At 45.4% G+C, this 27,493-nt stretch overlaps 1 protein-coding gene across 1 annotated transcript in view; it reads left to right on the plus strand.

Annotated features, from left to right (window-relative positions):
- The window catches only part of xrra1 (X-ray radiation resistance associated 1), a 97,178-nt gene that overhangs the window by 62,737 nt on the left and 6,948 nt on the right, over nucleotides 1–27,493 (plus strand). Inside the window, exons 13-19 of the mRNA XM_059646972.1 lie at nucleotides 32–122; nucleotides 2,290–2,352; nucleotides 9,452–9,570; nucleotides 15,246–15,518; nucleotides 19,300–19,453; nucleotides 21,232–21,347; nucleotides 22,729–22,834. Of these exons, the coding sequence (XP_059502955.1) occupies nucleotides 32–122; nucleotides 2,290–2,352; nucleotides 9,452–9,570; nucleotides 15,246–15,518; nucleotides 19,300–19,453; nucleotides 21,232–21,347; nucleotides 22,729–22,834 (922 nt within the window). The remainder of the gene's footprint in view (nucleotides 1–31; nucleotides 123–2,289; nucleotides 2,353–9,451; nucleotides 9,571–15,245; nucleotides 15,519–19,299; nucleotides 19,454–21,231; nucleotides 21,348–22,728; nucleotides 22,835–27,493) is intronic.

Below are 27,493 nucleotides of genomic sequence, written 5' to 3' on the forward strand. Positions count from 1 at the left end.
TTATTTTTTGTTTATATGCTTTGTGTTGTAGATAACGGATGACGAGGAACTGTTAGCTGTTTGTCTCTTTCCGGCACTCAACAAACTGACCATCTACAAAAATCCTGTTGCCTGCTACTCCGGTACTGCATCATGTTGCTGCAACCATTTATCCTCTTGAGTTAATGGGATCTTCATACAGATGCACAGCAAGTACCAAGACATGAGATTTAAATTCTTACCCCCTGACTATAGACAAGCTGTTTATTTCTTAGAAATTAGAGCACTATCAATCACACAATTTTTGTTATCACCAGCAAACTTCTTAATCATGACCTCATACATTTAAGTCATTGATATGGAAAGCAAAGGATTAAGTTTCAAACTTTCTACAATGAAGTTGCAATGTAGAACTCCATTGGAAATTACCTTCCAGCCATAAAAATATCTATCGACCATTGCATATTGCTTCCATTTGCTGAGCCAGTTTTGGATTCAATTTGTTATTTGATCTCAGAGGCCATAGACTTTTATGTTCCTGCGCATGCTGGCGTTGATACTTCACATGAGCCTTCCCCCAGTCTCCTTCTGTCACTCCTTCTGTTCCTTTCCCTCTCATGGGCTTATTTCCTTGAATGTATCTTTACTCTTTACCTCAGCTACTCCTGTGGTTAACAAGTTCCAAATTCTCACCACTCTGAGTAAAGACTTTTCAGTTGGTATTAATAGAGACTGTCTTATATTGATGGCTCTGATTTTATATTTTCTAACGCACACCTTTGAAGAGGATGGGACTTGAAACCAGACCTCCTGACTTAGAAGCAGGGACGTGATCACTGCCTCACAAGAGCCCACCTCCACTGGTTGTGGTTTTGGCTTCACATGTTTTCCATAAACTGTTAAAGTTCCAAAAGAAATTGCATGGCAATAAGGATGTCCTGAATTAAGTTCCACTTTGAAGTGTGTACATATTTGAGGCAAATGGTCCACAGTGCAGTACTGAACAAGGGAGTTTTGCACTGTTAGAAGGACAGTCTAATTTTAATTCCATTGACTGTGACCATCACTGGCAAGGCCATAATTTGTTGACCATCTCTAATTGCTCTCGACAGCAACCAGACTGGTAAGAACAGCAAATTTTCTGCCCATCAAGGTTCTTGCTGGTGAGCCACATGGGATTTTACTACTGGTAAAGTTCCACAGTCACCTTTGCTAGCATCACCTGTCAATCCCAGTTTCTTATTTCATGATGAAATTTAAACCTCTCTCCCCAGACAATTAATCCTGGCCTCTGGCTCACTAGTGCATTGACATTAGCATGACTTCCCTACTCCACTGATGGATGGACAGGGAGTGCGGCACTGTTGGAGATTCAGTACTGAGGCATCACTAGACTTACGGTAGGGCAGTTGAAAGACTCTGCACTGTTGGAGGGTCAGTTAGAGGAAACTGCACTGTCAAAGGAGTTACTGAAGGAGCACATGACTGTCAGAGACTGAGCTATTCTGCACCATTGGAACTGAGGGTGTGCCCTGTTGGAGGGTCAGTACTGAGGGAATAGTGCAGCTGAGGGGTACTATGGGACTGCTGCACTGTTGGAGGGTCAGTACTGAGGGAATAGTGCAGCTGAGGGGTACTATGGGACTGCTGCACTGTTGGAGGGGCAGTAGTAAAGGATTGGTGTACTGTCAGAGAGGGTCTGTACTGAGATGCACTGCACTGTCAGAGGATCAGTACTGAGGGAGTGATGCACTGTTAAAGGTTTAGAACTGAGGCACCACTGTATATTGGACATTCAGTACTGAGCAAGTACTCTTTTTCAGGATGATGTTAAACCTTTCTGAGATGACATTGCAGTCAAGGATTTAGCTTTTCACACCCCCAAAAAGCTACCCTAGATTTCCTATTATCCATTAAACTTAGGAGAAGTAGATAACAAAGTGTGGAGCTGGATGAACACAGCAGGCCAAGCAGCATCTCAGGAGCACAAAAGCTGACATTTCGGGCCTAGACCCTTCATCAGAGAGGAGAAGTCCTTTTTTTTCAGTTCGATAATGGGATTTGGGCATCACTGGCTGGGCCAGAATTTATTGCCCATCCCTAATTATCCAGAGGGCAGATAGGAGTCCATCACATTGCTGTGGGCCTGGAGTCACATATAGGCCAGACTGGGTATGGGTGGCAGAATTCTTTCCCTGAAGGACATTAGTGAACTAGATGGGTTTTTCTCGACATTAAACAATGTTCTCATGGTCATCATTGAGCTCTTAATTCCAAATTTTCATTGATTTCGAATTCCACCATCTGTAGGATTCCAACCTGGGTCCCCAAGCCATCAGCCATCACCTCGCCATCATTTCATATTTCCTGTCGGTGAGTATAAAAGTTCCAATGGCTATTATTTGAATAAGAGTCTCAATAGACAGGCAACAGCACGATTGTGAAGATATATTGTGCAAACTGGGCCTGTAGTCTCTTGATAACAAAGTATGGGGCTGGATGAACAAAGTGTGGGGCTGGATGAACACAGCAGGCCAAGCAGCATCTTAGAAGCACTGTGCTCCTAAGATGCTGCTTGGCCTGCTGTGTTCATCCAGCCCCCCACTTTGTGATCTTGGATTCTCAAGCATCTGCAGTTCCCATTATCTCTGTAATCTCTTGAGTTTTTATGAGGGATGAGTTCATTGAAGCTTACAAAATACTTAAACGGACAGGCAGGATAAATGCAGGTATGATATTTCCCCATTTGGGAATCTAGAATTCTCCTGTCATAAAACTATAACACCATAAGATGTAAGAGCAGAAATAGGCCAGTCAGCCCATAGAGTCAACTCCACCGTTCATTAAGATCCTGGCTGATCCGATAATGATCAACTTCAGATATCTGCCTTTTCACCATAACCAATGATTCCCTTATTGATTATAAACCTGTCTATCTCAGCCTTGAATATACTTAATGACCCAGCCTGAATAGCCCTCTGTGTTGAAGAATTCCACAGATTCACTCCTCTCCTAATCTCTGTATTAAATGTGCAACCTCTTATTCTGAGATTATACTGTCTGGTCCTAGACTGTCCCACAAGGGGAAACAGCCTATCCATATCTTTCAAGTTCTGTAAGAATCAAGAATGTTTCAATCAGATCATCCCTCGTTCTATATTCTAAAGTACTGGTCCACTCTCCTCATAAGACAGTATCCTCCATGTCTGGTATAAGTCTCGTGAGCCTTCTCTGGACTACGTCCAATGTCAGTATATCTTTCCTCAGATAAGGGAACCAAATCTGTTCGCAGTATTCCAGGCTTGTGCCTTGTATAGTTTTAGCAAAACCTCCCTACTTCTGTGTTCTATTCTTTTTGAGATAAAGGTCAATATTCCAATTACTTTCCCTATAACCCCTGAAACTGGATGCTAGCATTTTGTGATTCTTGGATGAGGACTCCCAAATCCCTTGATTCTTTAGCTTTCTTCAGTCTTTCTCCATTTAAGTAATAATCAGCTCCTCTGTTTTTCCTGCCAAAATGCATAATGTTATATTTACCCATAATGTAATCTGTCTAATCTGCCTGCCAAGGCAACAATGGCCATTTATACCTGCTGTCTGTTTTCTATTAGTTGGCCTCCTTAAGCCAGGCCAGTACATTAGTGCCTATCCCATGTGCTTTAATTCTGGCATCGTATCTCCTGTGGAAGATTTTGTTAAGTCTTCTGAAAATTCGAGTACATTACATCTGCTAACTCCCCTTAATTCTGTAAATAATATCTTAAAACAATTTCAACAGGTTGATCAAGCATGATTTCCCATTCACATCTATGCTAACCACGCCCAATCAGATCATCACAATTTAAGCATTCATTTGTGATAGCCTAAATAATAGATTTTTGCATTTTCCCTAGTACTTATGTAGTTTCTAGTTTCTCTCTCTGTTTATTCTTAAATAGTGGTGTGACATTTGCTACCTTCCAATGTGCACAAATCATTCCAAAATCTATTACATTTTTGGAAAATGATCACCAATATATTCACTATCTCCATCTCTTTCAATGCTATGGAGTGCAGAGTATTAGGTCCCAGGGATTTATCAGGCCCACTAATTTCTCCAAAAGAAAGGATTAATTAACTAATGCCAGGTTGGTCCCAGGAACCTAAACCAATGATCACTTACTGGAAGCCAGTGACTGTTAGCCAGAAATCAGATCCTAATTGTCAAAGGGACCATCATCCCAAGTAAAATGTAGTTTACTTTTATCAAAAGCTGAAATAGACAGATTTTCAATCTTTCAGGGAATCAAAGGACACAGGGAGCTTGCAAGAAAGTGATTTGTGCAAATAAGCCATGGTTGTATTCAATGACAGAGTAGGTTCAACTGGCTGTTTAGTCCACTCCTGCTCTTGTTTCTGATGTTCCTCCTCAGGAGAGTATTGTGCACTGTGATCAGATCAGAGCTGTGGTTGAATGGTAATCTGCAGTGAAATTCTAAAGCAGGTGAAAGGCTGCAATGTTTCTAAGCTGTGCTGACCAGCATTGCCTCAGTTTAGGTCCCTGACCTGTACCTGGTTTGTTCGAGCTCTGTTGGCAGTAGCTTCACTTTATTCTCTGGAATAGGACTTGGGAAAGTAGAGAATTTTTGGGCAAATAAAAAAGGAAAGTTATTGGCTGTTAACTAAATGCAGGAAGAGATTCAGCTGCCTCTGCAGTTAGAGGAAAGATGGTGATGTAGTAGTAATATCACTGGACTAGTAAGACTCATGCTAAGGGGTTTAAATTCCATTGCGGTACCTGGTGGAATTTAACTTCATTCCATAAATCTGTAAGTTAAAGAAGCGCAAGTCTTTTAAAATGGAAATAGTGAAATTGCAGTGCCAGCTTGTTCTTGTAAAGTTGAAAAGTGGGACCAAAGATTACAGAGAAGCCTGGATAATGAGCAATATACAGGTTTGTATAAGGAAGAAAAGAGAAGTTCACGTTCAGTACCAAGGGCTTAGAACACCAGACACCCTGGAGGTGCACCAAAAATAAAGTACAATTTAGGAATATGAACTTTGGGCATGAAAGGGCACTGGCAGGTAAAATAAGAGAATATGTAAACGTAGTTTATAAGTATATTAAGGGCAAGAGGATAAGCAAGGAAAGATTGAAAACCCATCAGGGATCTAAGGGGCAAACTATGATGGAACCTGAAGACGTAGGTGTGGTTTGATATGAGTGCCTTACATCTGTATTCATTATAGAAAGAATGATGCCAATGTAGAATCCAGGGAAGAGGACCATGAGACACATAAACAAATTATGCTTTAGATGAAGGAGGTATTAGCTGTCTTAGCAGGATTAAACTTGGATAGGTTCCAAACCCAGAAGTGATGTGTACCAGTCTGCTGTAGTGAGGGATTGCTGGGGGTGCGCAAGGGAAGAGGTTGCAGGAGCTCTGACATTAATTTTTAAATCCTCTCCTGAAAGAGGAGGGGTTCAAGAAAACTGGAGGACAGCTGATGTATCATCATTCAAGAAGGCTGGTGGGGATAAACCATGAAACTAAAGGCTAGTGAGTCTAAATCAGTCGCAGAGAAATTACTGGAAAAGTTCTGAGCAACAGAATTAAACTACACTTAAAGAGGCAGGGGTTAATCAAGGATAGTAAGCATAGCTTTTTCAGGGATGATCATGTCTGACAGGTTTGACTGAATTTCTCATGTAGGAATTTTCAATTTTCAAAGACCAACAGAGAGCAACAAAAAAAGAAATAAGGAGGGAGAAGATTAAATATGACGGTAAGCTAGCCAGTAATATAAATGAAGACTGTAAGAGTTTCTTCAGGTATATAAAAGGCAAGAAGAGGGGCAAAAATGGACATTGGACCACTGGAAAATGACGGTGGAGAGATATTAGTGCGGAACATGGAAATGTCTGAGGAACTGAATAATTACTTCGGTCAGTCTTCATGGTGGAGGACACGAGTAATCTCCCAAAAATTGAAGAGAGTCAGGGGGCAGAGCTGAGTATAGTAGCCATCACCAAGGAAGAGGTGCTAGTAAAACTGATTGGCCTAACGGTGGACAAATCACCTGGACCGGATGGACTACACCCCAGAGTTCTAAAGCAGATAGCTAAAGAGATAGTGGAAGCATTAGTGGTGATCTTTCATGAATCGCTAGATTCAGGGAGGGTCCCAGAAGACTGGAAAATCGCTAACATGACACCTGTTTAAAAAGGGAGTAAGGCAAAAGATGGAAAATTACAGGCCGATTAGCCTAACTTCGATTGTGGGTAAGATTTTGGAGTCCATTGTAAAGGATGAGATTTCTGAATATTTGAAAGTGTATGGTAAAGTAGGGCAAAGTCAGCATGGTTTCATCAAGGGGAGGTCATGCCTGACAAATCTGCTAGAATTCTTTGTGGAAGTAATGAGCAGGGTAGACCAAGGAGAGCCAATGGATGTTATCTACCTGGACTTCAAGAACGCCTTTGATAAGGACGCTGCTGAGTAAGATAAGGGCCCGAGGTGTTAGACGCAGAGTGCTAGCATGGATAGAAGATTGGCTGTCTGGCAAAAAGTACAGAATGGGGATAAAGGGGTCTTTCTGAGGATGGCAGCTGGTGACAAGTGGTGTTCCATGAGGGTCAGTGTTGGGACCACAATTCTTCACTTTATATATTAATGATCATGATGAAGGAACTGTGGACGTTCTGGCTTAGTTTGCAGACGACACAAAGATAGATGGAGGGACAAGTATTGAGGAGGTGGAGAGGGTGCAGAAGGATTTGGACAGGTTGGGAGAATGGGCAAAGAAGTGGCAGATGGAGTGCAACTTGGGAAAGTGTGAGGTCACGCACTTTGGTAAGATGAAGACAGGCATGGCCTATTTTTTAAACAGGGAGAAAATTCAAAAGTCTGAAGTGCAAAGAGACTTGGGAGTTCTAGTCCAGGATTCTCTCAAGGTAAGCTTGCAGGCTGAGTCAGTAGTCAGAAAGGCAAATGCATTGATGGCATTTATATTAAGAGGACTTGAATATAAAAGCAGGGATGTACTACTGAGGCTTTATTAGGTTCTGATCAGGCCATATTTGGAGTACTGTGTGTAGTTTTGGGCCCCATACCTCAGGGAGGACGTACTGGCAGTGGAGCAAGTTCAGAGGAGGTACACGAGTATAGTCCCAGGAATGGAAAGTTTAGTATATGAGGAACGTTTGAGGACTCTGGGACTATACTCTGGACTTTAGAAGGATGAGGGGAGATCTAATTGAAACTTTCAGAATACTGAATGGCCTAGACAAAATGGATGTTGGGAAGATGCTTCCATTGGTAGGAGACTCTAGGGCCCAAGGCCACAGCCTTAGAGCAAAGGGAAGACCTTTTAGAATGGAGATAAGAAGAAACTTCTTCAACCAGAGATTCTATGGAATTCGCTGCCACGGAAGGCTGTGGAGGCCAGGTCAACGAGTACATTTAAGACTGAGATAGATGGATTCTTGATTATCAAGGGGATCAAGGGTTACGGGGAGAAAGCGGGAGAATGGGATTGAGGAACTTATCAGCCATGATTGAATGGCAGAGCAGACTCGATGGGCCAAATGGCCTAATTTCTGCTCCTATGTCTTATGGTCTTATGGTGACTGGATTTATGTAGTGCTGTGAATGTTGTCCACACAGACTTCAGTAAGACATTTGACAAGGTCTTGCATGAGAAGTTGGTTCAAGAAGGTAAGAGCTATTGGCATTCAGGGTAATTTGCCAAATTGGATCCAAAATTATTGGAACGAGGCAGAAGGTGATGGTTGAAGACAATGTTCCTTGTAACATATATGCAGCCACTCCATAGTTCTGTGCACAATGATCGGCGTTGACATGTCAGTTTTAGCATTGACTTCCAGTTCCAGAATTTTTTGCCTTACATGAGCCTTGGAGCCTATGCAGAAAGAAAATTAGAGATAACACTGATTGAATGTTGTTTTTTTTATGATGGAAGCTTGTGTCCAATGGCATACTTCAAGATTTGGTACTGTGCCCCTTCCTCTTTGTTGTGGAAATTGATGATCTAACCATGAATGTGGGAGGCTTGATCAGTAAGTTTGCAAATGATATGAAATTGATTGCATGGTCAGAAGCGAGGAGGAAAGGTTTAAATACAGGACAATATAGATGGGCTGGTCAGATAGGCAAAATGATTGCAAATGGAACTTAATCCCGAAAAGTGTGAGGTGATGCATTTTGGGAGGATTAACAAGACAGGGAAGTACATGATGAATGGTGGGACCCTAGATAGTTCAACACGACCTTTGTGTGCATGTCCATATATCCATGAAGGCAAGAGGACAGGTGATAAAATAGTTATGAAGCTCTGTGGGATACTTGCCTTCATTAGTCAATGTATTGAATACAAGATCAAGGAAATTACAATGTGGCAGCATGTTACTTCAGTTAGCCTGAAGCTGGAGTACTGCGTACAGTTCTGGTTGCCACATTACAGGAAGGATGAGATTATACTGGAGATGGTGTCCAGAAGATTCACCAGGAGGTTGTGTGGCCTGGCATGATTCAATATGAAGACAGACTAGATAACCTGGAGTTGTTTTCCTTTGAGCAGTGCAGGTGAGGGGGGACCTAACTGAGGTCTATGAAATTATGAGAGACATATATGAGGGAGGGAGAAAGAAACTTTATCCCTTCGTGGAGGGATCAATAACCAGGCAGTGTAGATTTAAGGAAAAGAGCAGCAGATCCAAAGGACATTTAAGGAAGTTTTTTTTCACTTTCAGTTACCTGGAACTCACTACCTGAGATGGTGTTAAATGTGGAACATTCAAAACATTTAGATAATCATTTGAAACACTTTAGGATACAAAGATATTGGCCAAGTATTGGAGAAGAGATTAGAGTAGATAGATGCTTGATTACTGGCATGGATGTAATGGGTTGAAGGACCACTTTCTGTGCTGTAAAACCCTATGAATCTGTGAAAGCTAGTCTTAGTGATGGTGACTATTGCTATCACTGATTGTTGTAAAAACCCAGCTGGGTCACTAACATCACTTAGCAAAGAAAACCTGCTGTCTTTACCCAGTCTGGCCTACTGACCCACAGCAATGTGTTAAACTCCTAATTAACTGTTCGTTTGAAGAAGCTCAGCAGGCTACTCAGTTCGAGGGCAATTAAGGATCACCCACAAATGCCTGCCCTGTCAGCGACACAAACATCCCATGAATGTATGTATCATTGTGTCAAATTGTCAAGCTGGGATTGATGCCCTGGGCACTAAGCAGCTTGCAATTCAACTCCTAATTATTTCAATGGACAGAAGTTCAATGACTGTGGAGAATAGCTGTCTAGGTTTGTGATTTTGTGTGTGTGTGTTTGGAAGAAGAGATGCTTGTGCTGATTGTCAGATGGTGAATCTGTGCTGTTGGCCATTTTACTTTGCAGGAACACCTTGTAATGACCATTCTTACACTGACTGTCTTCATTTTCCCATTCAGTAAAGCACCTGCTAGTGCTCTCCATGTTTCAGGACAGACTCGGGATTGAAGTGATCAGAAGCAAGCCCCGGCCCCCAGGGAAACCACCAGTCTGCAATATCTTTAATCACAAGCGCAAGGTAACTTTTTAATTTTCGATCATTGGGTGCAAGTGTTGCCAGCATTTATCATCTGTCCCTTCTCCGTTCCCTGCCGAAGGCGGTGCTGAGTTGGGTTCTTGATCCACTGCAATCAATGTGTTGTAGGTAACCCCACAATGTCCTGAAGGAGAGAATTCCTGGATTTTGACCCAGTGACAATGAAGGATAGGTGATTATTTCTAGGTCAGGATGATGAGTGGCTTGGAGGGGAACTTGCAAGTGGTGATGTTCCCATATATCTACTGCCCTTCATGGTAGAGAATGCAGAATTGGAAAATGCTGTTGAAGGAGCCTTGACAAGTTGCTGCAATACTTATTGGGCAATAAATACATTCTGAGACGTTTCGGAGGTTTATGGGAAACTTAATGGGTAGAAAAAGTGAACCAAAAAAATTGTAGCGCAAGAGGACATAGGGTCAGGCTTATGGTAGACATGTTGGGGTACTGCTATCAAGAAAGATTTCTCAAAAAAAAAATGCATATTTATGTGGCACCTTTAACATTGTAAAACATCCAAAGGTATTTTGCAGGATTAAACAACATTTCACACCCAGCCATATAAAGAGCTATTAGGATAGCAGACCAAAGCTTGGTCACAGAGTCAGATTTAAGAATTAAAAGTTGAGAGAGCAGACAGGGTTAGAAAGAAATTCTCAGCAGCGATGACTGTCAGTGATGAAGTGATCCAATTTTAGGATGTTTGTGAGGCTGGAAAGTGAGAAATGTAGAGACCTTGCAAGGCTGGAGGAGGTTAGAGAGATCAGAAAAACATTCACTGCAGCTAACGTCAGTCAAAACTGACAGAACACAAGCTGAAAATCTGGTAGTATTTCCCACCAGCATCCCAGCTCTTTTGTGGTGGATTTTAACCAGCTACCTGAGTGGCCAGTAAACGTGCTTGCCTGAAACTGGCAGGTGCATTCTGTTAAATATTTGGATCAGGACCTGATGGGATTGGGGCCTGAGTGGAGAGGGGGATCCTCACTTAAGCGCTGATTCCTTCCTGTTGCTGCTGCAAATCCCAGTTGCACATGTAGCTAGGCCCATGTCTCCCACTGGAAGGGCAGAGAAGGGGTTTCAATCGTGAAGTTCACACCATTCTCACTGTGGTTTAAAATTGGGGCTCTTTGAGTTGCTTGTGGACAAGTTACTCAAGTGTTGCCAGGGGCTGGGTAGAAACTCTGCTTTTGAACTTTAAATCATAGAATGACAATGCAGAAGGATGCCACTCAGCCCATTATCTGGGTGCCAGCTCTTTGGCGGAGCTATTTAATTAGTCCCACTTCTCCAAAGCCCTTCAAATTGAAGTCTTGATCCAATTTCTTTGTTGAAAGCTATTACCAAATCTGCCCTTTTTGGACAGGCTGTTCCAAATCACAACTCACAAATCAGCTCACCTCTACCGCCACCACCACCAGAAACCAACCCCCTTCCCCTTCCCCCTCCCCCTCAGGATACCAGGCAACAGTGGGTTCATTACAGATGGTATTTAGTTTCCCAAAGCTGAAGAAATATGCATGTTTAAACTTTTCACCACTGGGACAGCTGCACTAAGGAGTTTAAATATTTCAGATTTAATTTCCCATTGCTTGGAATTCCAGGATTTTTGATGAGTATTTATATAGAACATAGAACGTAGAACATTACAGCACAGTACAGGCCCTTCGGCCCTCGATGTTGTGCCAACCTGTCATACCGATCTCAAGCCCATCTAACCTACACTATTCCATGTACGTCCATGTGCTTGTCCAATGATGACATAAATGTACTTAAAGTTAGTGAATCTACTACCATTGCAGGAAAAGCGTTCCATTCCCTTACTACTCTCTGAGTAAAGAAACTACTTCTGACATCTGTCCTATATCTTTCACCCCTCAATTTAAAGCTATGCCCCCTCGTGCTCGCCGTCACCATCCTAGGAAAAAGGCTCTCCCTATCCACTCTATCTATCCCTCTGATTATTTTATACGTTTCAATTAAGTCACCTCTCAACCTCCTTCTCTCTAATGAAAACAGCCTCAAGTCCCTCAGCCTTTCCTCGTAAGACCTACCCTCCATACCAGGCAACATCCTAGTAAATCTCCTCTGCACCCTTTCCAAAGCTTCCACATCCTTCTTATAATGCGGTGACCAGAACTGTACACAATACTCCAAGTGCAGCCGCACCAGAGTTTTGTACAGCTGCAGCATAAGCTCTTGGTTCCGGAACTTGATCCCTCTATTAATAAAAGCTAAAACACTTGTATGCCTTCTTAACAGCCCTGTCAACCTGGGTGGCAACTTTCAAGGATCTGTGTACATGGACACCGAGATCTCTCTGCTCATCTACACTGCTAAGAATCTTACCATTAGCCCAGTACTTTGCATTCCGGTTACTCCTACCAAAGTGCATCACCTCACACTTGTCTGCATTAAACTCCATTTGCCACCTCTCAGCCCAGCTCTGCAGCTTATCTATGTCTCTCTGCAACCTACAGCATCCTTCGTCACTATCCACAACTGCACCGACCTTAGTGTTGTCTGCAAATTTACTAACCCATCCTTCTACGCCCTCATCCAGGTCATTTATAAAAATGACAAACAGCCGTGGAACCAACACCGACCCTTGCGGTACACCACTAGTAACTGGTCTCCAGGATGAACATTTCCCATCAACTACCACCCTCTGTCTTCTTTCAGCAAGCCAATTTCTGATCCAATCTGCTATATCTCCCACAATTCCATTCCTCCGCATTTTGTACAACAGCCTATTGTGGGGAACCTTATCGAACGCCTTGCTGAAATCCATATACACCACATCAACTGGTTTACTCTCATCTACCTGTTTGGTCACCTTCTCAAAGAACTCAATAAGGTTTGTGAGGCACGACCTACCCTTCACAAAACCATGCTATCGCTAATCAATTTATTCTTTTCTAGATGATTATAAATCCTATCTCTTATAACCTTTTCCAACACTTAACCAACAACTGAGGTAAGGCTCACTGGTCTATAATTACCAGAGTTGTCTCTACTCCCCTTCTTGAACAGGGGAACCACATTTGCTATCCTCCAGTCGTCTGGCACTATTCCTGTAGACAATGACGAGTTAAAGATCAATGCCAAAGGCTCGGCAATCTCCTCCCTTGCTTCCCAGAGGATCCTAGGATAAATCCCATCCGGCCCAGGGGACTTATCTATCTTCACACTTTTTAGGATTTCTAATACCTCTTCCTTGTGAACCTCAATCCCATCTAGTCTAGTACCCTGTATCTCAGTATTCTCCACGACAACATTGTTGTTTTCCAGAGTGAATACTGTCGAAAAATATTCATTTCGTGCTTCCCCTATCTCCTCTGACTCCACACACAACTTCCCACTACTATCCTTGATTGGCCCTAATCCTACTCTCGTCATTCTTTTATTCATTAAATACCTCTAGAAAGCCTTAGTTTTTACCCTGATCCTATCTGCCAACAACTTCTCATGTCTCCTCCTGGCTCTTCTGAACTCTCTCTTTAGGACTTTCCTGGCTACCTCGTAGCCCTCAAGCGTCCTAACTGAGCCTTCACATCTCATCCTAACATAAGCCTTCTTCTTCTTCTTGACCAGCGATTCCACCTCCTTCATAAACCACGGCTCCCGCACTCTACAGCTTCCTCCCTGCCTGACAGGTACATACTTATCTAGGACACACAGGAGCTTTTCCTTGAATAGGCTCCACATTTCTAATGTGCCCATCCCCTGCAGTTTTCTTCCCCATCCTATGCTCCCTAAATCTTGCCTAATCTCATCGTAATTGCCTTTCCCCCAGCTATAACTCTTGCCCAGTGGTATACACCTATCCGTTTCCATCACTAAAGTAAACATAACAGAATTGTGATCGCTATCACCAAAGTGCTTCCAAATCTAACACCTGGCCGGGCTCATTACCCAGTACCAAATCTAATGTGGCTTCGCCCCTTGTTGGCCTCTCTACATACTGTGTCAGGAAGCCCTCCTGCACACACTGGACAAAAACTGACCCATCTGTAGTACTCGAACTAGAGTGTTCCCAGTCAATATTTGGAAAGTTGAAGTCCCCCATGACAACTACCCTGTCTCTCTCACTCCTATCGAGAATCATCTTTGCTATCCTTTCCTCTACATCTCTGAAACTATTCGGAGGCCTATAGAAAACTCCCAACAGGGTGACCTCTCCTTTCCTGTTTCTAATCTCAGCCCATACTACCTCAGTTGACGAGTCCCCAAACATCCTTTTTGCAACTGTAAAACTGTCCTCAACCAACAATGCCACACCTCCCCCCCTTTTACCATCTTCTCTGTTCTTATTGAAACATCTAAATCCCAGAACCTGCAACAACCATTCCTGTCCCTGCTCTATCCATGTCTCCAAAATGGCCACAACATCGAAGTCCCAGGTACCAACCCATGCTGCAAGTTCACCCACCTTGTTCTGGACGCTCCTGGCATTGAAGTAGACACACTTCAAACCAACCTCTTACTTGCTGGTGCCATCTTGTGTCCCTGAAACTTTATTTCAGACCTCCCTACTCTCAACCTTTTCTATACTTGAACTACAATTTTGGTTCCCATCCCCCTGCTGAATTAGTTTAAACCCACCCAAATAGCCTTAGCAAATTCCCCCCCCCCAGGATATTGGTACCCCTCTGGTTCAGGTGAAGACCATCTTGCTTGTAGAGATTCCAGCTACCCCAGAAAGAGCCCCAATTATTCAAGAATCCAAAACCCTCCCTCCTGCACCATCCCTGTAGCCACGTGTTCAACTCCTCTCTCTCCCTATTCCTTGCCTCACTAGCACATGGCATGGGCGACAAACCAGAGACAACAACTCTGTTTGTCCTAGCTCTAAGCTTCCATCCTAGCTCCCTGAATCTCTGCCTTAAATCCCCATCTCTCTTCCTACCTATGTCGTTGGTGCCAATGTGGATCACGACTTGGGGCTGCTCCACCTCCCCCTTAAGGATCCCAAAAACACGATCAGAGACATCACGCACCCTGGCACCTGGGAGGCAACACACCAACTGTGAGTCTCTCTCATCCCCGCAGAACCTCCTATCTGTCCCCCTAACTCTGGAGTCCCCAATGACTACTGCTCTGCTCCTGTTCCTCCTTCCCCTCTGAGCAGCAGGGACAGACTCTGTGCCAGAGACCTGTGCCCCACTGCTTTCCCCTGGTAAGTCATCCCCCCCAACAGTATCCAAAACGGTATACTTATTATTGAGGGGTATGGCCACAGGGGATCCCTGCACTGCCTGCCGGTTCCCTTTCCATCCCCTGACCGTAACCCATCTGCCTTTTTCTTGTACCTGAGGAGTGACTACCTCCCTGTAACTCATCTCAAATAACCCCCTCTGCCTCCCGAATGATCCGAAGTTCATCCAGCTCCAGCTCCAGTTCCCTAACACGGTTTTCGAGGAGCTGAAGTTGGGTGCACTTCCCGCATGTAGTCAGCAGGGACACTAGTGATTAGTTTTAGGGATTAGAATCTATTTTCTTCAGTGTATGAACTACGAAGCAGCGAAAGGGTTGGCTTCTTGCTGCAGGAGTCCAAGGGCTAGGAAACCTTCATAGTTGAGATTCTGGGCTGTGTCTCGCTCACTACTAGATCACTATTTTCCCAGAATTAAGAAGTTCCCCCTTGCTATTTCTAGGTCAACAGTCTCATTCCACGGATCCCTAAACAGGTCCCGATGTTGGAAGCTGCTGAGCAACTCCTAGAGCTGGACCAGGCCAGAGAAGAAGAGAGCCAGTCTGATGATGGAGAGATGGAAACTCCAACACCACCACTTGACATCTGCTCAGAGCTTCTGTCATCACTGTCACGCAGAGTCTGCACATTGGAGAGTAGATCCTCTGAAGAGAGCTCCTGGACTTCAGATGAGACCATCAAAGAAAAGGAAACAGAGGGGTTCTTCATGACCCAGGTCAGTTCCCCCAAAGATACCATGATTATAGACTGCTTTGTGTTAGAGGAGCAGGGAGTTAATGGCACAGTGTATTGAGGAAGGTAAGAAAGGCTCAAATTCAGACCAACCCCTTTCATAAGCTGGAGATGATCTCTTAAATTATTCTTTGTGAACTGGGCCTCATTGGAAAAGTCAATGTTAGTTGCCCATCCCTAAATGCGCTTGAGCTGAGTGTTTTGTTCAGCCATTTCAGAGAATAGGTAAGAGTCAACCACATTGCTATGGGTCTGGAGTCACATGTAAGTCAGTCCAGGTGAGGACAGCAGATTTTCTTCCTTAAAGGATATGAGCAGAGCAGATGGGTGGTTCCAACAATCATTGATAATTTCATGATCACTATAACTTCGAGTAGACTTTGATTCCGGATTTTAGTTTACAAATCTAGTTAAATTCCCCCATTTGGACACTTAAATGTTTACAGCACAGAAGATGACAATTTGGCCCAATGTGTCCATACCAGTCAACAAAGATCTGAACACAGTAACCCCATTTTCCAGCTCTTGGACCATAGCCCTTGAGGCTATGTAAGTGAATATCTAAATACTGCTTCAATGTTATAAGGGATTCTGACTCAACCACCCTTACAGGCAATGAGTTCCAGACTCCCACTGCCTTCTGAGTGAAAAGGTTAGTATTCAACTCCTCTCTTAGCCCTGTACTTCTTACCTTAAATCTATACTCCCTGGTTATTTGAAGGATGTGTTTTCCTGTCGCTCCAATCTATACCTCTCATAATCTTATATACATCTATCAGGACCCCTTTCAACCTTCATTGCTATGAGGAAAACACCACAGCCTATCCAATTCTTCCTCACAGCTTAGATCCTTCAGGAGGCAGCATCTTGGTAAGTCTCCTCTCTATTGCAATCACATCTTTCCTATAACATGGTGACCAGAACTGCACACAGCACTAACCAGTGCTCTAACCAGTATTTTATACAGTTCAAGCGTAATCTCCTGGCTTTTATAATCTATGCCTTGGCTAACAGAGGCAAGCATCCTATATGCCTTCATAACCATCTCACCTACCTGCCCTATATTTTCAACAATCTGTGGATGTGTACACCAAGGGCCATTGGATCTTCAGTACTTTCTGGGAGCCTGCTAGTTACAGTATAATCCCTTGCCTTGTTAGCTCTCCCCAAGTGTACTTACGTCACACTTTTCCAGGTTAAATTCCATTTGTCACCGCTGCACACATCTGAGCAGTCCCTTCATATTCTCCTGCAGTATTATGGCTATCCTCCTCTTTATTTATAGATTGAATGGCATGGAGACAGATCCTTCGATCCAACCAGTCATAAAGTCATAGAGGTGTACAGCGCAGAAACAGACCCTTCGGTCTAATCTGTCCATGCTGACCGGACGTCCAAAATAAATCTAGTTCCATTTACCAGCCTCTAGTCTATTTCCCTCAAAGCCCTTCCTATTCATATACCCATCCAGAATGTTGTAATTGTACCAGCCTCCACCACTTCCTCTGACAGCTCATTCTATACGTGTACTACCCTCTGCATTAAAAAGTTGCCCCTTAGGTCTCTTTTAAATCTTCCCCCTCCACCCTTAAACCTATGCCCTCTAGTTTCGGACTTCCCCACCCTGGGGAAAAGACCTTATGTATTTACTCTATCAATGCGCCTCATGATTTTATAAACTTCTATTAGGTCATCCCTCAGCTTCCAATGCTACAGGGAAAACAGCTCCAGCCTATTCAGCCTCTCCTTATAGCGCAAACCCTCCAACCCTTGCAACATTCTTTTCAATCTTTCCTGAGCCCTTCCAAGTTTCGCAACATCCTTCCTATAGCTGGGAGACCATAGTTGCACACAGTTTTCCAATAGTGGGCTAGCCAGTGTCCTGCAACATGACCTCCCAACTCCTATACTCAACGTACTGACCCTGTTTCCAAACTAAACTAGTCTCACCAACCTGCATTTTGCCCATATCCCTCCAAACATTTCCTATTCACGTACTTATCCAAAAGTCTTTTAAACGTTGTAACTATATCTGCATCCACTACCTCCTCTGGCAGTTCATTCCACACACCAACCATTCTCTGTTTAAAAAGGTTGCCTCTCATGTTCTTTTTAAATCTTTCTCCTCTCACCTTAAAAATATGTCTCTTAGTTTTGAACTTGCCTTACCTTATCTATGTCTTTCATGATTTATAAATTTCTGTAAGGTCACCCCTCAACCCCCTACGCTCCAGCAAAGAAAATCCCTATCCATCAAAGATAACAAGGTGTAGAGCTGGATGAACACAGCAAGACAAGCAGCATCAGAGGAGCAGGAAAGCTGACGTTTCAGGCCTGGACCCTTTTTCAGAAATGGGGGAGGAGAAGGGGTTTCTGAAATAAATAGGGAGAGAGGGGGAGGCGGATAGAAGATGGATAGAGGAGAAGATAGATGGAGAGGAGACTAACAAGTTAAAGAGGCGGGGATGGAGCCAGTAAAGGTGAGTGTAGGTGGGGAGTTAGGGAGGAGATAGGTCAGTCCAGGGAGGACAGACGGGTCAAGGGGGCGGGATGAGGTTAGTAGGTAGGAGATGGAGGTGCAGCTTGAGGTGGGAGGAGGGGATAGGTGAGAGGAAGAGCAGGTTAGGGAGGCGGGGACGAGTTGGGCTGGTTTTGGGATGCTGTAGGGGGAAGGGAGATTTTGAAGCTTGTGAAGTCCATATTGATACCATTGGGCTGCAGGGTTCCCAAGCGGAATATGAGTTGCTGTTCCTGCAAACTTCGGGTGGCCTATTTATCCAGCCTATTTTTATAACTCCAACCCTCCATTCCTCGCAACGTCCTGATAAATCCTGTCTGAACCCTCTCCAGTTTAATAATATCCTTCCTATAACAGAGCACCCAAAACTCCACACAGTACTACAGAAGAGGCCTCACCAATGTCCTGTACAATTACAACAAGACATCCCAACTCCAACAGTCAAAGGTCTCAGCAATGGAGGCAAGCATGCCAAACACCTTCTTAACCACCCTGTCTACCTGTGATGCAAATTTCAAATATACCACCTGTCAGGTTTTGTGCCATCTGTAAAGATCCTGATCATACTCTCTACATCAGAACCAGAAAAGGCCCAGCACCGAGCACTGTGGAACCCACAGGAAACAGACATCCAACCGGAGAAACACCCCTCAACCATCACCTTCTGCATCTGCTTCTGAGCCATATTTCCAATGAGCCAGTTAACTTTAGATCCTGTGAGTTCACAATTTCTTGACCAGCCTGCGGGACTTTATCTAAAGCCTTGCTAAAGTCCATGTACAGCATGTCAAAAACATTACCAAAATCATCAACAATCCTGGTTACCCCCTCAAAACATTCAATCAAATTTGACAAACATGACCTTTCCATAACAAATCCATGCTATCCTTCATTAATCCATGCTTCTCCAAGTGGTATATATTCTCTGTCTTAGGATTCGTTCTAATAAATTCCCTCTACCGAGGTTAGACTGACCAGCCTTTAATTTCCTGGTCTGTCCCTTCAGCGATGTGTGATGTGTGCTATGTAACCTTCAGTTGTGTAGGCACAGTGCCTTTTTGACCTCACTAGTGTTAGCATTGTGTTTTCTCTGAAATCAGTGGGTGCTGTCAAATACATCCTGCTGGACCTCTCTACCTATCACATCGTCACTCCTCACCCTACACTAGAGACTGAAGAGACATTGAGTCTGTGGCTGTCCTGTGAGTTCCAATATCTCTGTGTCATGATATTTTTGCCCCCAAAGGTTGACGATGTGACACTGAACAGTGACGGGTTGGAGACTACGGAGGAAGCAATTACTGTAGCATCCTCATGCACATCTAATCTTCCTGAAAAATATAAAGGCTACGAAGAAATTCTGGATGCAAATCCTGACCCTGACTTTGTGGAACCAGTTGGTAAGAGATTCTTCTCCCATCCGAAGCTTTGTTCCCACCCCCTGCCTTCTCAGAGAGGTCCAATTCTTTCACATTATGAGCATTGCCTGGTGCTACCAGTTCCTCTACGAATTGTTCTGGAGTCTCCAGGAATTGATGAGGAATTTCGTGCCCACTGCTGTGGCCTAACCAAGTTTTGTACAGCTCCAACATAACCTCCGTGCTCTTATAATCTGTGCCATGACTGATATAGGCAAGTGTCCCATATGCCTTCTGAACTCCCTATTAAGTTGCTGCCTTCAGGGATCTCTGGACAAGTGTCCCAAGATGCCTCTGGTCCTCTGAACCTCCTTGTGTCCTGCCATTCATTGATTATTCCCTTGTATTGTTCCTTCTTCCAAGGTGCATCACCTCATATTTATCAGGATTAAATTTTGTCTGCCACTGATCTGCCCATCTGACAAACTCATCTTTATTCTCCTGTAGCCCAAGACTTTCTTTCTCACTGTCAACCACCCAGCCAATCTCTGAATCATCTGCAACTTACTTATCATCTCCATCCGTGTCCTCATCTGCACAATCTATGAACACCACAAACAATAAGGAACACAGCACTGGTCCTTGAGGAATGCCACCTCACATTGGACTCCAGTCACAAGCTGGAGCATGGGGCTGTCTGATTGTTCAGAATAGATTTATCAATATTGGTTTCTACAGCTCACCTCTATCTACGTGTTGATCTCCAGTATCCATAGTTGTCAAGAGTTCTTCAGGGTAGTGTCCTAGGCCCACCCATCTTCAGCTGCTTCATCAATGACCTTCCCTCCATCATAAGGTCAGAAGTGGGGATGTTCACCGAAGATTGCACAACGTTTACCACCATTCGCTACTCCTCAGATACTGAAACATTCCATGTTCAAATGCAACAAGATCTGGACAATATCCAGGCTTGGGCTGACAAGTGGCGAGTGACATTTGCAACACACAAATGCCAGGCTGTGACCATCACCAATAAGAGACAATCTAACCACCTGCCCTTGGCATTCAATGTTGTTACCATCACTGAATCCTCCACTATCAACATCCTAGGGGTTACTATTGACCAGAAACTCAACTTGACTTACCACATAAACACAGTGGCTACGAGAGCAGGCCAGTAGCTGGGAATACTGCAGCAAGTAACTCACCTCCTGACTCCCCAAAGCCTGTCCCACCATCTAAAGGTACAAGCCAGGAGTGTGATGGAATACTCCCCAGTTGCCTGGATGGGGGCAGCTCCAATAACACTCAAGAAGCTTGACCCCATCCAGGACAAAGCAGCCACTTGATTGACACTACATCCACAAACATCCCACTCCCTCCACCACCGACGATCAGTAGCAGCAGTGTGTACAATCTACAAGATACACTGCAGAACTTCACCAAAGATCTTCAGCATCTTCCAAACCCACAACCACTTTCATCTAGAAGGACAAGGGCATCAGACATGTGGGAGCACCACTACCTCCAAGCCACACACCATCCTGACTTGGAAATATATTGCTGCTCCTTCATTGTCACTGGGTCAAAATCCTGGAATTCTCTCCCTAATAGTATTGTAGGTCAACCTACAACAGGAGGACTGCAGTGATTCAAGAGGGCAGCTCACCACCACCTTCTCAAGGGGCAACTAGGGATGTGCAAGAAATGCTGGCCAGCCAGCGACGTCCACATCCCACAAATGAATAGAGGGAAAAAAAACCTGCTCAAGTTTCAGTCTTACAGAACCTTCAGTTTTCTTTTCTTTTTTGACACTCCAGGAATTCAACAGAATGTTCAACAATTGGAACACTCACTTCGGAAGCTACAGCTGTACCCAGACGCATTTGCCAGAGTGAACCTCCAGAGGGAGCCCTATGTGCCCAAGGCAAGAATGGTATAGTACTTTATTGTCACATCACTCTAGAAATCAGAAAATGAATAATTACTGCACCTTTCACTATTTTAGGATGTTTCAAAGTGCATTATGCCTAATGAAGTGCTTTTTGAGTTTGGTCACTGTCCTAATGTTGGAAACATGGCAATCAACTTGTGCACAGCAAGCTCCCACAAGCAGCAAATGGCTGGAGAATCTGTTTCAGTAATTTTGGTTGAAGGATAAGTATTTTTCCCAGGGCACTGGGAAGAACTGCCCTGCTCTTGTTTTGAAGAGTTGTGGTAATGTTTATATCATCCTGAGAGGACAGATAGGGCCTTGATGTAAAGTCTCATTCAAAAGATAATAATTTTGACAGCACTCAGTAAGTCCAGCTGCCAGTGGAAGCCAAAACTATGGAACTTAGGTGTTCAGAATGAGACTAGAGTCAAGAATCTTATGAATGAATGGCGAGGGCAAAGAGTGATACCATAGGGCCATGTGTAGTATTGTCATTGCAGTAGAAAAGCAGCCATTTCTCACTTTGAAGGATCCCAGTAACACCACTGTTTGAGTAGCTGAGGTTAACCTTTTTGCGGTGTTGGTTTAGGGACTAATCTCCTATCATCTTTAGTTGAATTGGAGCCCAGGCTGTGCACCATCTCCTGGAGCAGACAGCCAAGCCCTCTGCCCAGGCAGCATTCTCTCAGTAAGACATCAGATAGGAAACCCTTGTTGGCTTTTAACATGCCCAATTGGTCAGTTAGAGAGGGTAGTATCAGACAAATTGAAGGGGCCTCACATTTGGGACCCCAATCTTACCAATAATCACAAAAAGGCCTTGTGTAACAGAAGGGTGTTTATTTATGCAATATATAAGATGATGAGAAAATGGAACAGGGGTCGGTCATTCAGCCCCTTGAGCCTGCTCCACCATTCAATAGGATCATGACTGATCTGGCAAGTCCACTTTCCTGGTCTTTCCTATAACTCTTGATTCCCCAACTGATTAACAATCTACCTTAGTCTTAAATGTACACACGGACGGTGCCCTCTTTGTGGCAAGGAGTTCCAAAGACTTCCAAACCTCTGAGAGAAAAAATTCCTCCTCATCTCAGTCTTAACTTAGTGATCCTTTATTCTGAGACTATGCTCTCTGGTCCTACAGTCTACCATGAAGGGAAACATCCTCCCAGCAGTTACCCTGTCAAGCCCCTTAAGAATCCTGTATGGTTCATTAAGATCACCTGTCATTCTAAGTTCCAATGACTCCCAACCTGTTTAGCCTTTGTTCATAAGACGATCTCTCCACACTAGGGATCATCCTTGTGAAGCTATTCTAATGCTGCTTGATTCAATAATGACTTTTCCAGATGTACTCATTCAGTTTTCTCTTGCGCAGCCGAGGAAACTAGCAGAATTCTCGTCTCACAAGAGCAGAGCTGATAAAATGGAAGAGATTCTGAAAAGGATGAAGGAGCAGAGAGCAATGAGCATTATTCCATTAGGTACTTGATCAGTAATTCCATTTCAATTGTCACATGACACAAAAAGGTCTCCATTCAGCCCATTCAATCTATTCTATCCCCCATTAGCACGTCTTCAACTCTGTTACCCAAATTGCTGCAAGGCTGGCTGAGTGTTTCCAGCAACTTGTGTATTCCCTGCTGTATTGGTTTGGAATATTGCAGAATGAATCTTTTCTCTGTCACACATATACACTGCACTCCCCCCACCGCCCCCCCATCCCATTAGTCTGAAGACTCAAGACTTTTCCACAATTTTATAGGCTTCCATGATCACTCAGTTATTCTGATACTTGAGAATCTTCTATGAGTGATCATCAGTCCACACATCCCAAAACAGCCCAACTGGCTAACCATGATAAAAACAGAAAATACTGAGGTAACTCAGCAGGTCTTGCAGCATCTGTGGATAGAGACAAACAAAACAACCCCTTCAAAACTCCAGAAATGAGATGGCATGTGGTGCTGCCGAAAATGTTTACGAGAACACATTTTCCCCTGTCATGGTCATGTCACTGCCCCACCCCACCCTGCTATCTTTGAGAGGGTGGTTGGTACAGGCTGGATGGAATGGAGATCATGATGGGGCCCCTGTTCCATGGGAACCAGCAATCTGGGCTGAAGCAGGAAAGAGTTGCGAAATGACGTGAAGTTCCATCTACTTGTCTGATTAGTAATCCTGAAACCCAGGCTAATGTCCAGGTGACATGTAGACAAATCCAACCATGACAGCCTGTGGAATTTAAATTTAATTTGAATAATCTGGAATTGACACTAGTCCCTGTAATGCTGAGTATGAAATTGTCATAAAAATCCATCTGGTTCTCTGATGTCAGTTGGGAAATCTGCTATCCTTATCTGGTTTGGCCTACATGTGACTTCAGCCTCAACTGCTTTGTCCTAGATGGTGTCAAGCTTCTTGGGTGTTTTGCAGTTTCAGGCAATTGGGGGGTATTCCATCACACTCCTGACTTGTGTCTTGTATATGGTAGACAGGCTTGGGGAGTCAGAAGATGAGCTACTCGCTGCTGGATCCCCAGCCTCTGACCTGTTCTTGTGGCCACACTATTTATATGGCTAATCCTGTTCAGTTGCCGGTCAATGATGGCCCTGGTATTGAGGGATTCAGTGATGGTAACATCATTGAATACCAGCTGGCAATGGCTAGATTGTTTTCTGTTGGAGATGGTAATTCCCAGCTCCTATGTGTTGCAAATATTACTTGCCACTTGTCAGCCCAAAACTGAATATTGCTTAAATCTTGTTACATTTGGACATGGATTGCTTCAGTATCTGGGAGCCATGGAAAGGCTAAATGTTGTACAATCAACAGTAAACATCCCCACTTTTGAACTTTTATTGGGAGAAAGTCTTTGAGAAAGCAGCTGAAAATGGTTGAGCCTAGGATACTACCTGAGGAGTTCCTGCAGAGATAACTTGGAGCTGAGATGACTGACCTCCAACAACCACAACCATCTTCCTATGTGCCTGGTATGACTCCAACCAGTGGAGAATTTTACCCCTGATTCCCATTGATACCAGTTTTTCCAGGGCTCCTTGATACCACACTCAGTCAAATGTGGTCTTGATGTGAAGGGCAGTCACTTTTGGCTCACCTCTGAAATTCAGCTGATAATGGGAACTGCAGATGCTGGAGATTCCAAGATAATAAAATGTGAGGCTGGATGAACACAGCAGGCCCAGCAGCATCTCAGGAGCACAAAAGCTGACGTTTCGGGCCTAGACCCTTCATCGGAGAGGGGGATGGGGGGAGGGAACTGGAATAAATAGGGAGAGAGGGGGAGGCGGACCGAAGATGGAGAGCAAAGAAGATAGGTGGGGAGGGGATAGGTCAGTCCAGGGAAGACGGACAGGTCAAGGAGGTGGGATGAGGTTAGTAGGTAGCTGGGGGTGCGGCTGGGGGTGGGAGGAAGGGATGGGTGAGAGGAAGAACCGGTTAGGGAGGCAGAGACAGGTTGGACTGGTTTTGGGATGCAGTGGGTGGGGGGGAAGAGCTGGGCTGGTTGTGTGGTGCAGTGGGGGGAGGGGACGAACTGGGCTGGTTTAGGGATGCAGTGGGGGAAGGGGAGATTTTGAAACTGGTGAAGTCCACATTGATACCATATGGCTGCAGGGTTCCCAGGCGGAATATGAGTTGCTGTTCCTGCAACCTTCGGGTGGCATCATTGTGGCAGTGCAGGAGGCCCATGATGGACATGTCATCAAGAGAATGGGAGGGGGAGTGGAAATGGTTTGCGACTGGGAGGTGCAGTTGTTTGTTGCGAACTGAGCGGAGGTGTTCTGCAAAGCGGTCCCCAAGCCTCCGCTTGGTTTCCCCAATGTAGAGAAAGCCGCACCGGGTACAGTGGATGCAGTATACCACATTGGCAGATGTGCAGGTGAACCTCTGCTTAATGTGGAATGTCATCTTGGGGCCTGGGATGGGGGTGAGGGAGGAGGTGTGGGGACAAGTGTAGCATTTCCTGCGGTTGCAGGGGAAGGTGCCGGGTGTGGTGGGGTTGGAGGGCAGTGTGGAGCGAACAAGGGAGTCACGGAGAGAGTGGTCTCTCCGGAAAGCAGACAGGGGTGGGGATGGAAAAATGTCTTGGGTGGTGGGGTCGGATTGTAAGTGGCGGAAGTGTCGGAGGATGATGCGTTGTATCCGGAGGTTGGTAGGGTGGTGTGTGAGAACGAGGGGGATCCTCTTGGGGCGGTTGTGGCGGGGGCGGGGTGTGAGGGATGTGTCGCGGGAAATGCGGGAGACGCGGTCAAGGGCGTTCTCAATCACCGTGGGGGGGAAGTTGCGGTCCTTAAAGAACTTGGACATCTGGGATGTGCGGGAGTGGAATGTCTTATCGTGGGAGCAGATGCGGCGGAGGCGGAGGAATTGGGAATAGGGGATGGAGTTTTTGCAGGAGGGTGGGTGGGAGGAGGTGTATTCTAGGTAGCTGTGGGAGTCGGTGGGCTTGAAATGGACATCAGTTACAAGCTGGTTGCCTGAGATGGAGACTGAGAGGTCCAGGAAGGTGAGGGATGTGCTGGAGATGGCCCAGGTGAACTGAAGGTTGGGGTGGAAGGTGTTGGTGAAGTGGATGAACTGTTCGAGCTCCTCTGGGGAGCAAGAGGCGGCGCCGATACAGTCATCAATGTACCGGAGGAAGAGGTGGGGTTTGGGGCCTGTGTAGGTGCGGAAGATGGACTGTTCCACGTAACCTACAAAGAGGCAGGCATAGCTGGGGCCCATGCGGGTGCCCATGGCCACCCCCTTAGTCTGTAGGAAGTGGGAGGAGTCAAAAGAGAAGTTGTTGAGTGTGAGGACGAGTTCCGCTAGGCGGATGAGAGTGTCGGTGGAGGGGGCCTGGTCGGGCCTGCGGGACAGGAAGAAGCGGAGGGCCTTGAGGCCATCTCCATGCGGAATGCAGGTGTACAGGGACTGGACGTCCATGGTGAATATGAGGTGTTGGGGGCCAGGGAATTGGAAGTCCTGGAGGAGGTGGAGGGCGTGGGTGGTGTCACGGACATAGGTGGGGAGTTCCTGGACCAAAGGGGAGAAAATGGAGTCCAGATAGGTGGAGATGAGTTCGGTGGGGCAGGAGCAGGCTGAGACGATGGGTCGACCAGGGCAGGCAGGTTTGTGGATTTTGGGAAGGAGATAGAAACGGGCTGTGCGGGGTTGGGGAACAATGAGGTTGGAGGCTGTGGGTGGGAGGTCCCCTGAGGTGATGAGGTCATGAATGGTGTTGGAGATGATGGTTTGGTGCTCGGGTGTGGGGTCATGATCGAGGAGGCGGTAGGAGGTGGTGTCGGAGAGTTGGCGTCTGGCCTCGGCGATGTAGAGGTCAGTACGCCATACTACCACTGCGCCACCCTTGTCTGCGGGTTTGATGGTGAGGTTGGGGTTGGAGCGGAGGGAGCGGAGGGCTGCCCGTTCTGCGGGGGAGAGGTTGGAGTGGGTGAGAGGGGTGGATAGGTTGAGGCGGTTAATGTCTCGACGGCAGAATCTTCACCATCCCCCCAGACCTCCCACTGACTGAGGACGAACGGTCAGTCCTGAGCAAGGGGCTCACCTTTGTCCCCCTACAACCACACATCAACGAATACCAGTCACGGTCGGACATAGAGCAGTTTTTCCGCCGTCTTCGCCTGCATGCCTACTTCTTCAACCGGGAACCCAACCCTCCTTCCACTGACCCCTTCACCCGCTTCCAACACAAGTCCTCCTCCTGGACACCACCCCCAGGCCTCCTACCCTCCCTCGACCTCTTCATCTCCAACTGCCGTCGAGACATTAACCGCCTCAACCTCTCCACCCCTCTCACCCACTCCAACCTCTCCCCCGCAGAACGGGCAGCCCTCCGCTCCCTCCGCTCCAACCCCAACCTCACCATCAAACCCGCAGACAAGGGTGGCGCAGTGGTAGTATGGCGTACTGACCTCTACATCGCCGAGGCCAGACGCCAACTCTCCGACACCACCTCCTACCGCCTCCTCGATCATGACCCCACACCCGAGCACCAAACCATCATCTCCAACACCATTCATGACCTCATCACCTCAGGGGACCTCCCACCCACAGCCTCCAACCTCATTGTTCCCCAACCCCGCACAGCCCGTTTCTATCTCCTTCCCAAAATCCACAAA

This window comes from Stegostoma tigrinum, chromosome 6 (assembly GCF_030684315.1).
Source record: "Stegostoma tigrinum isolate sSteTig4 chromosome 6, sSteTig4.hap1, whole genome shotgun sequence".
Taxonomy (NCBI): domain Eukaryota; kingdom Metazoa; phylum Chordata; class Chondrichthyes; order Orectolobiformes; family Stegostomatidae; genus Stegostoma; species Stegostoma tigrinum.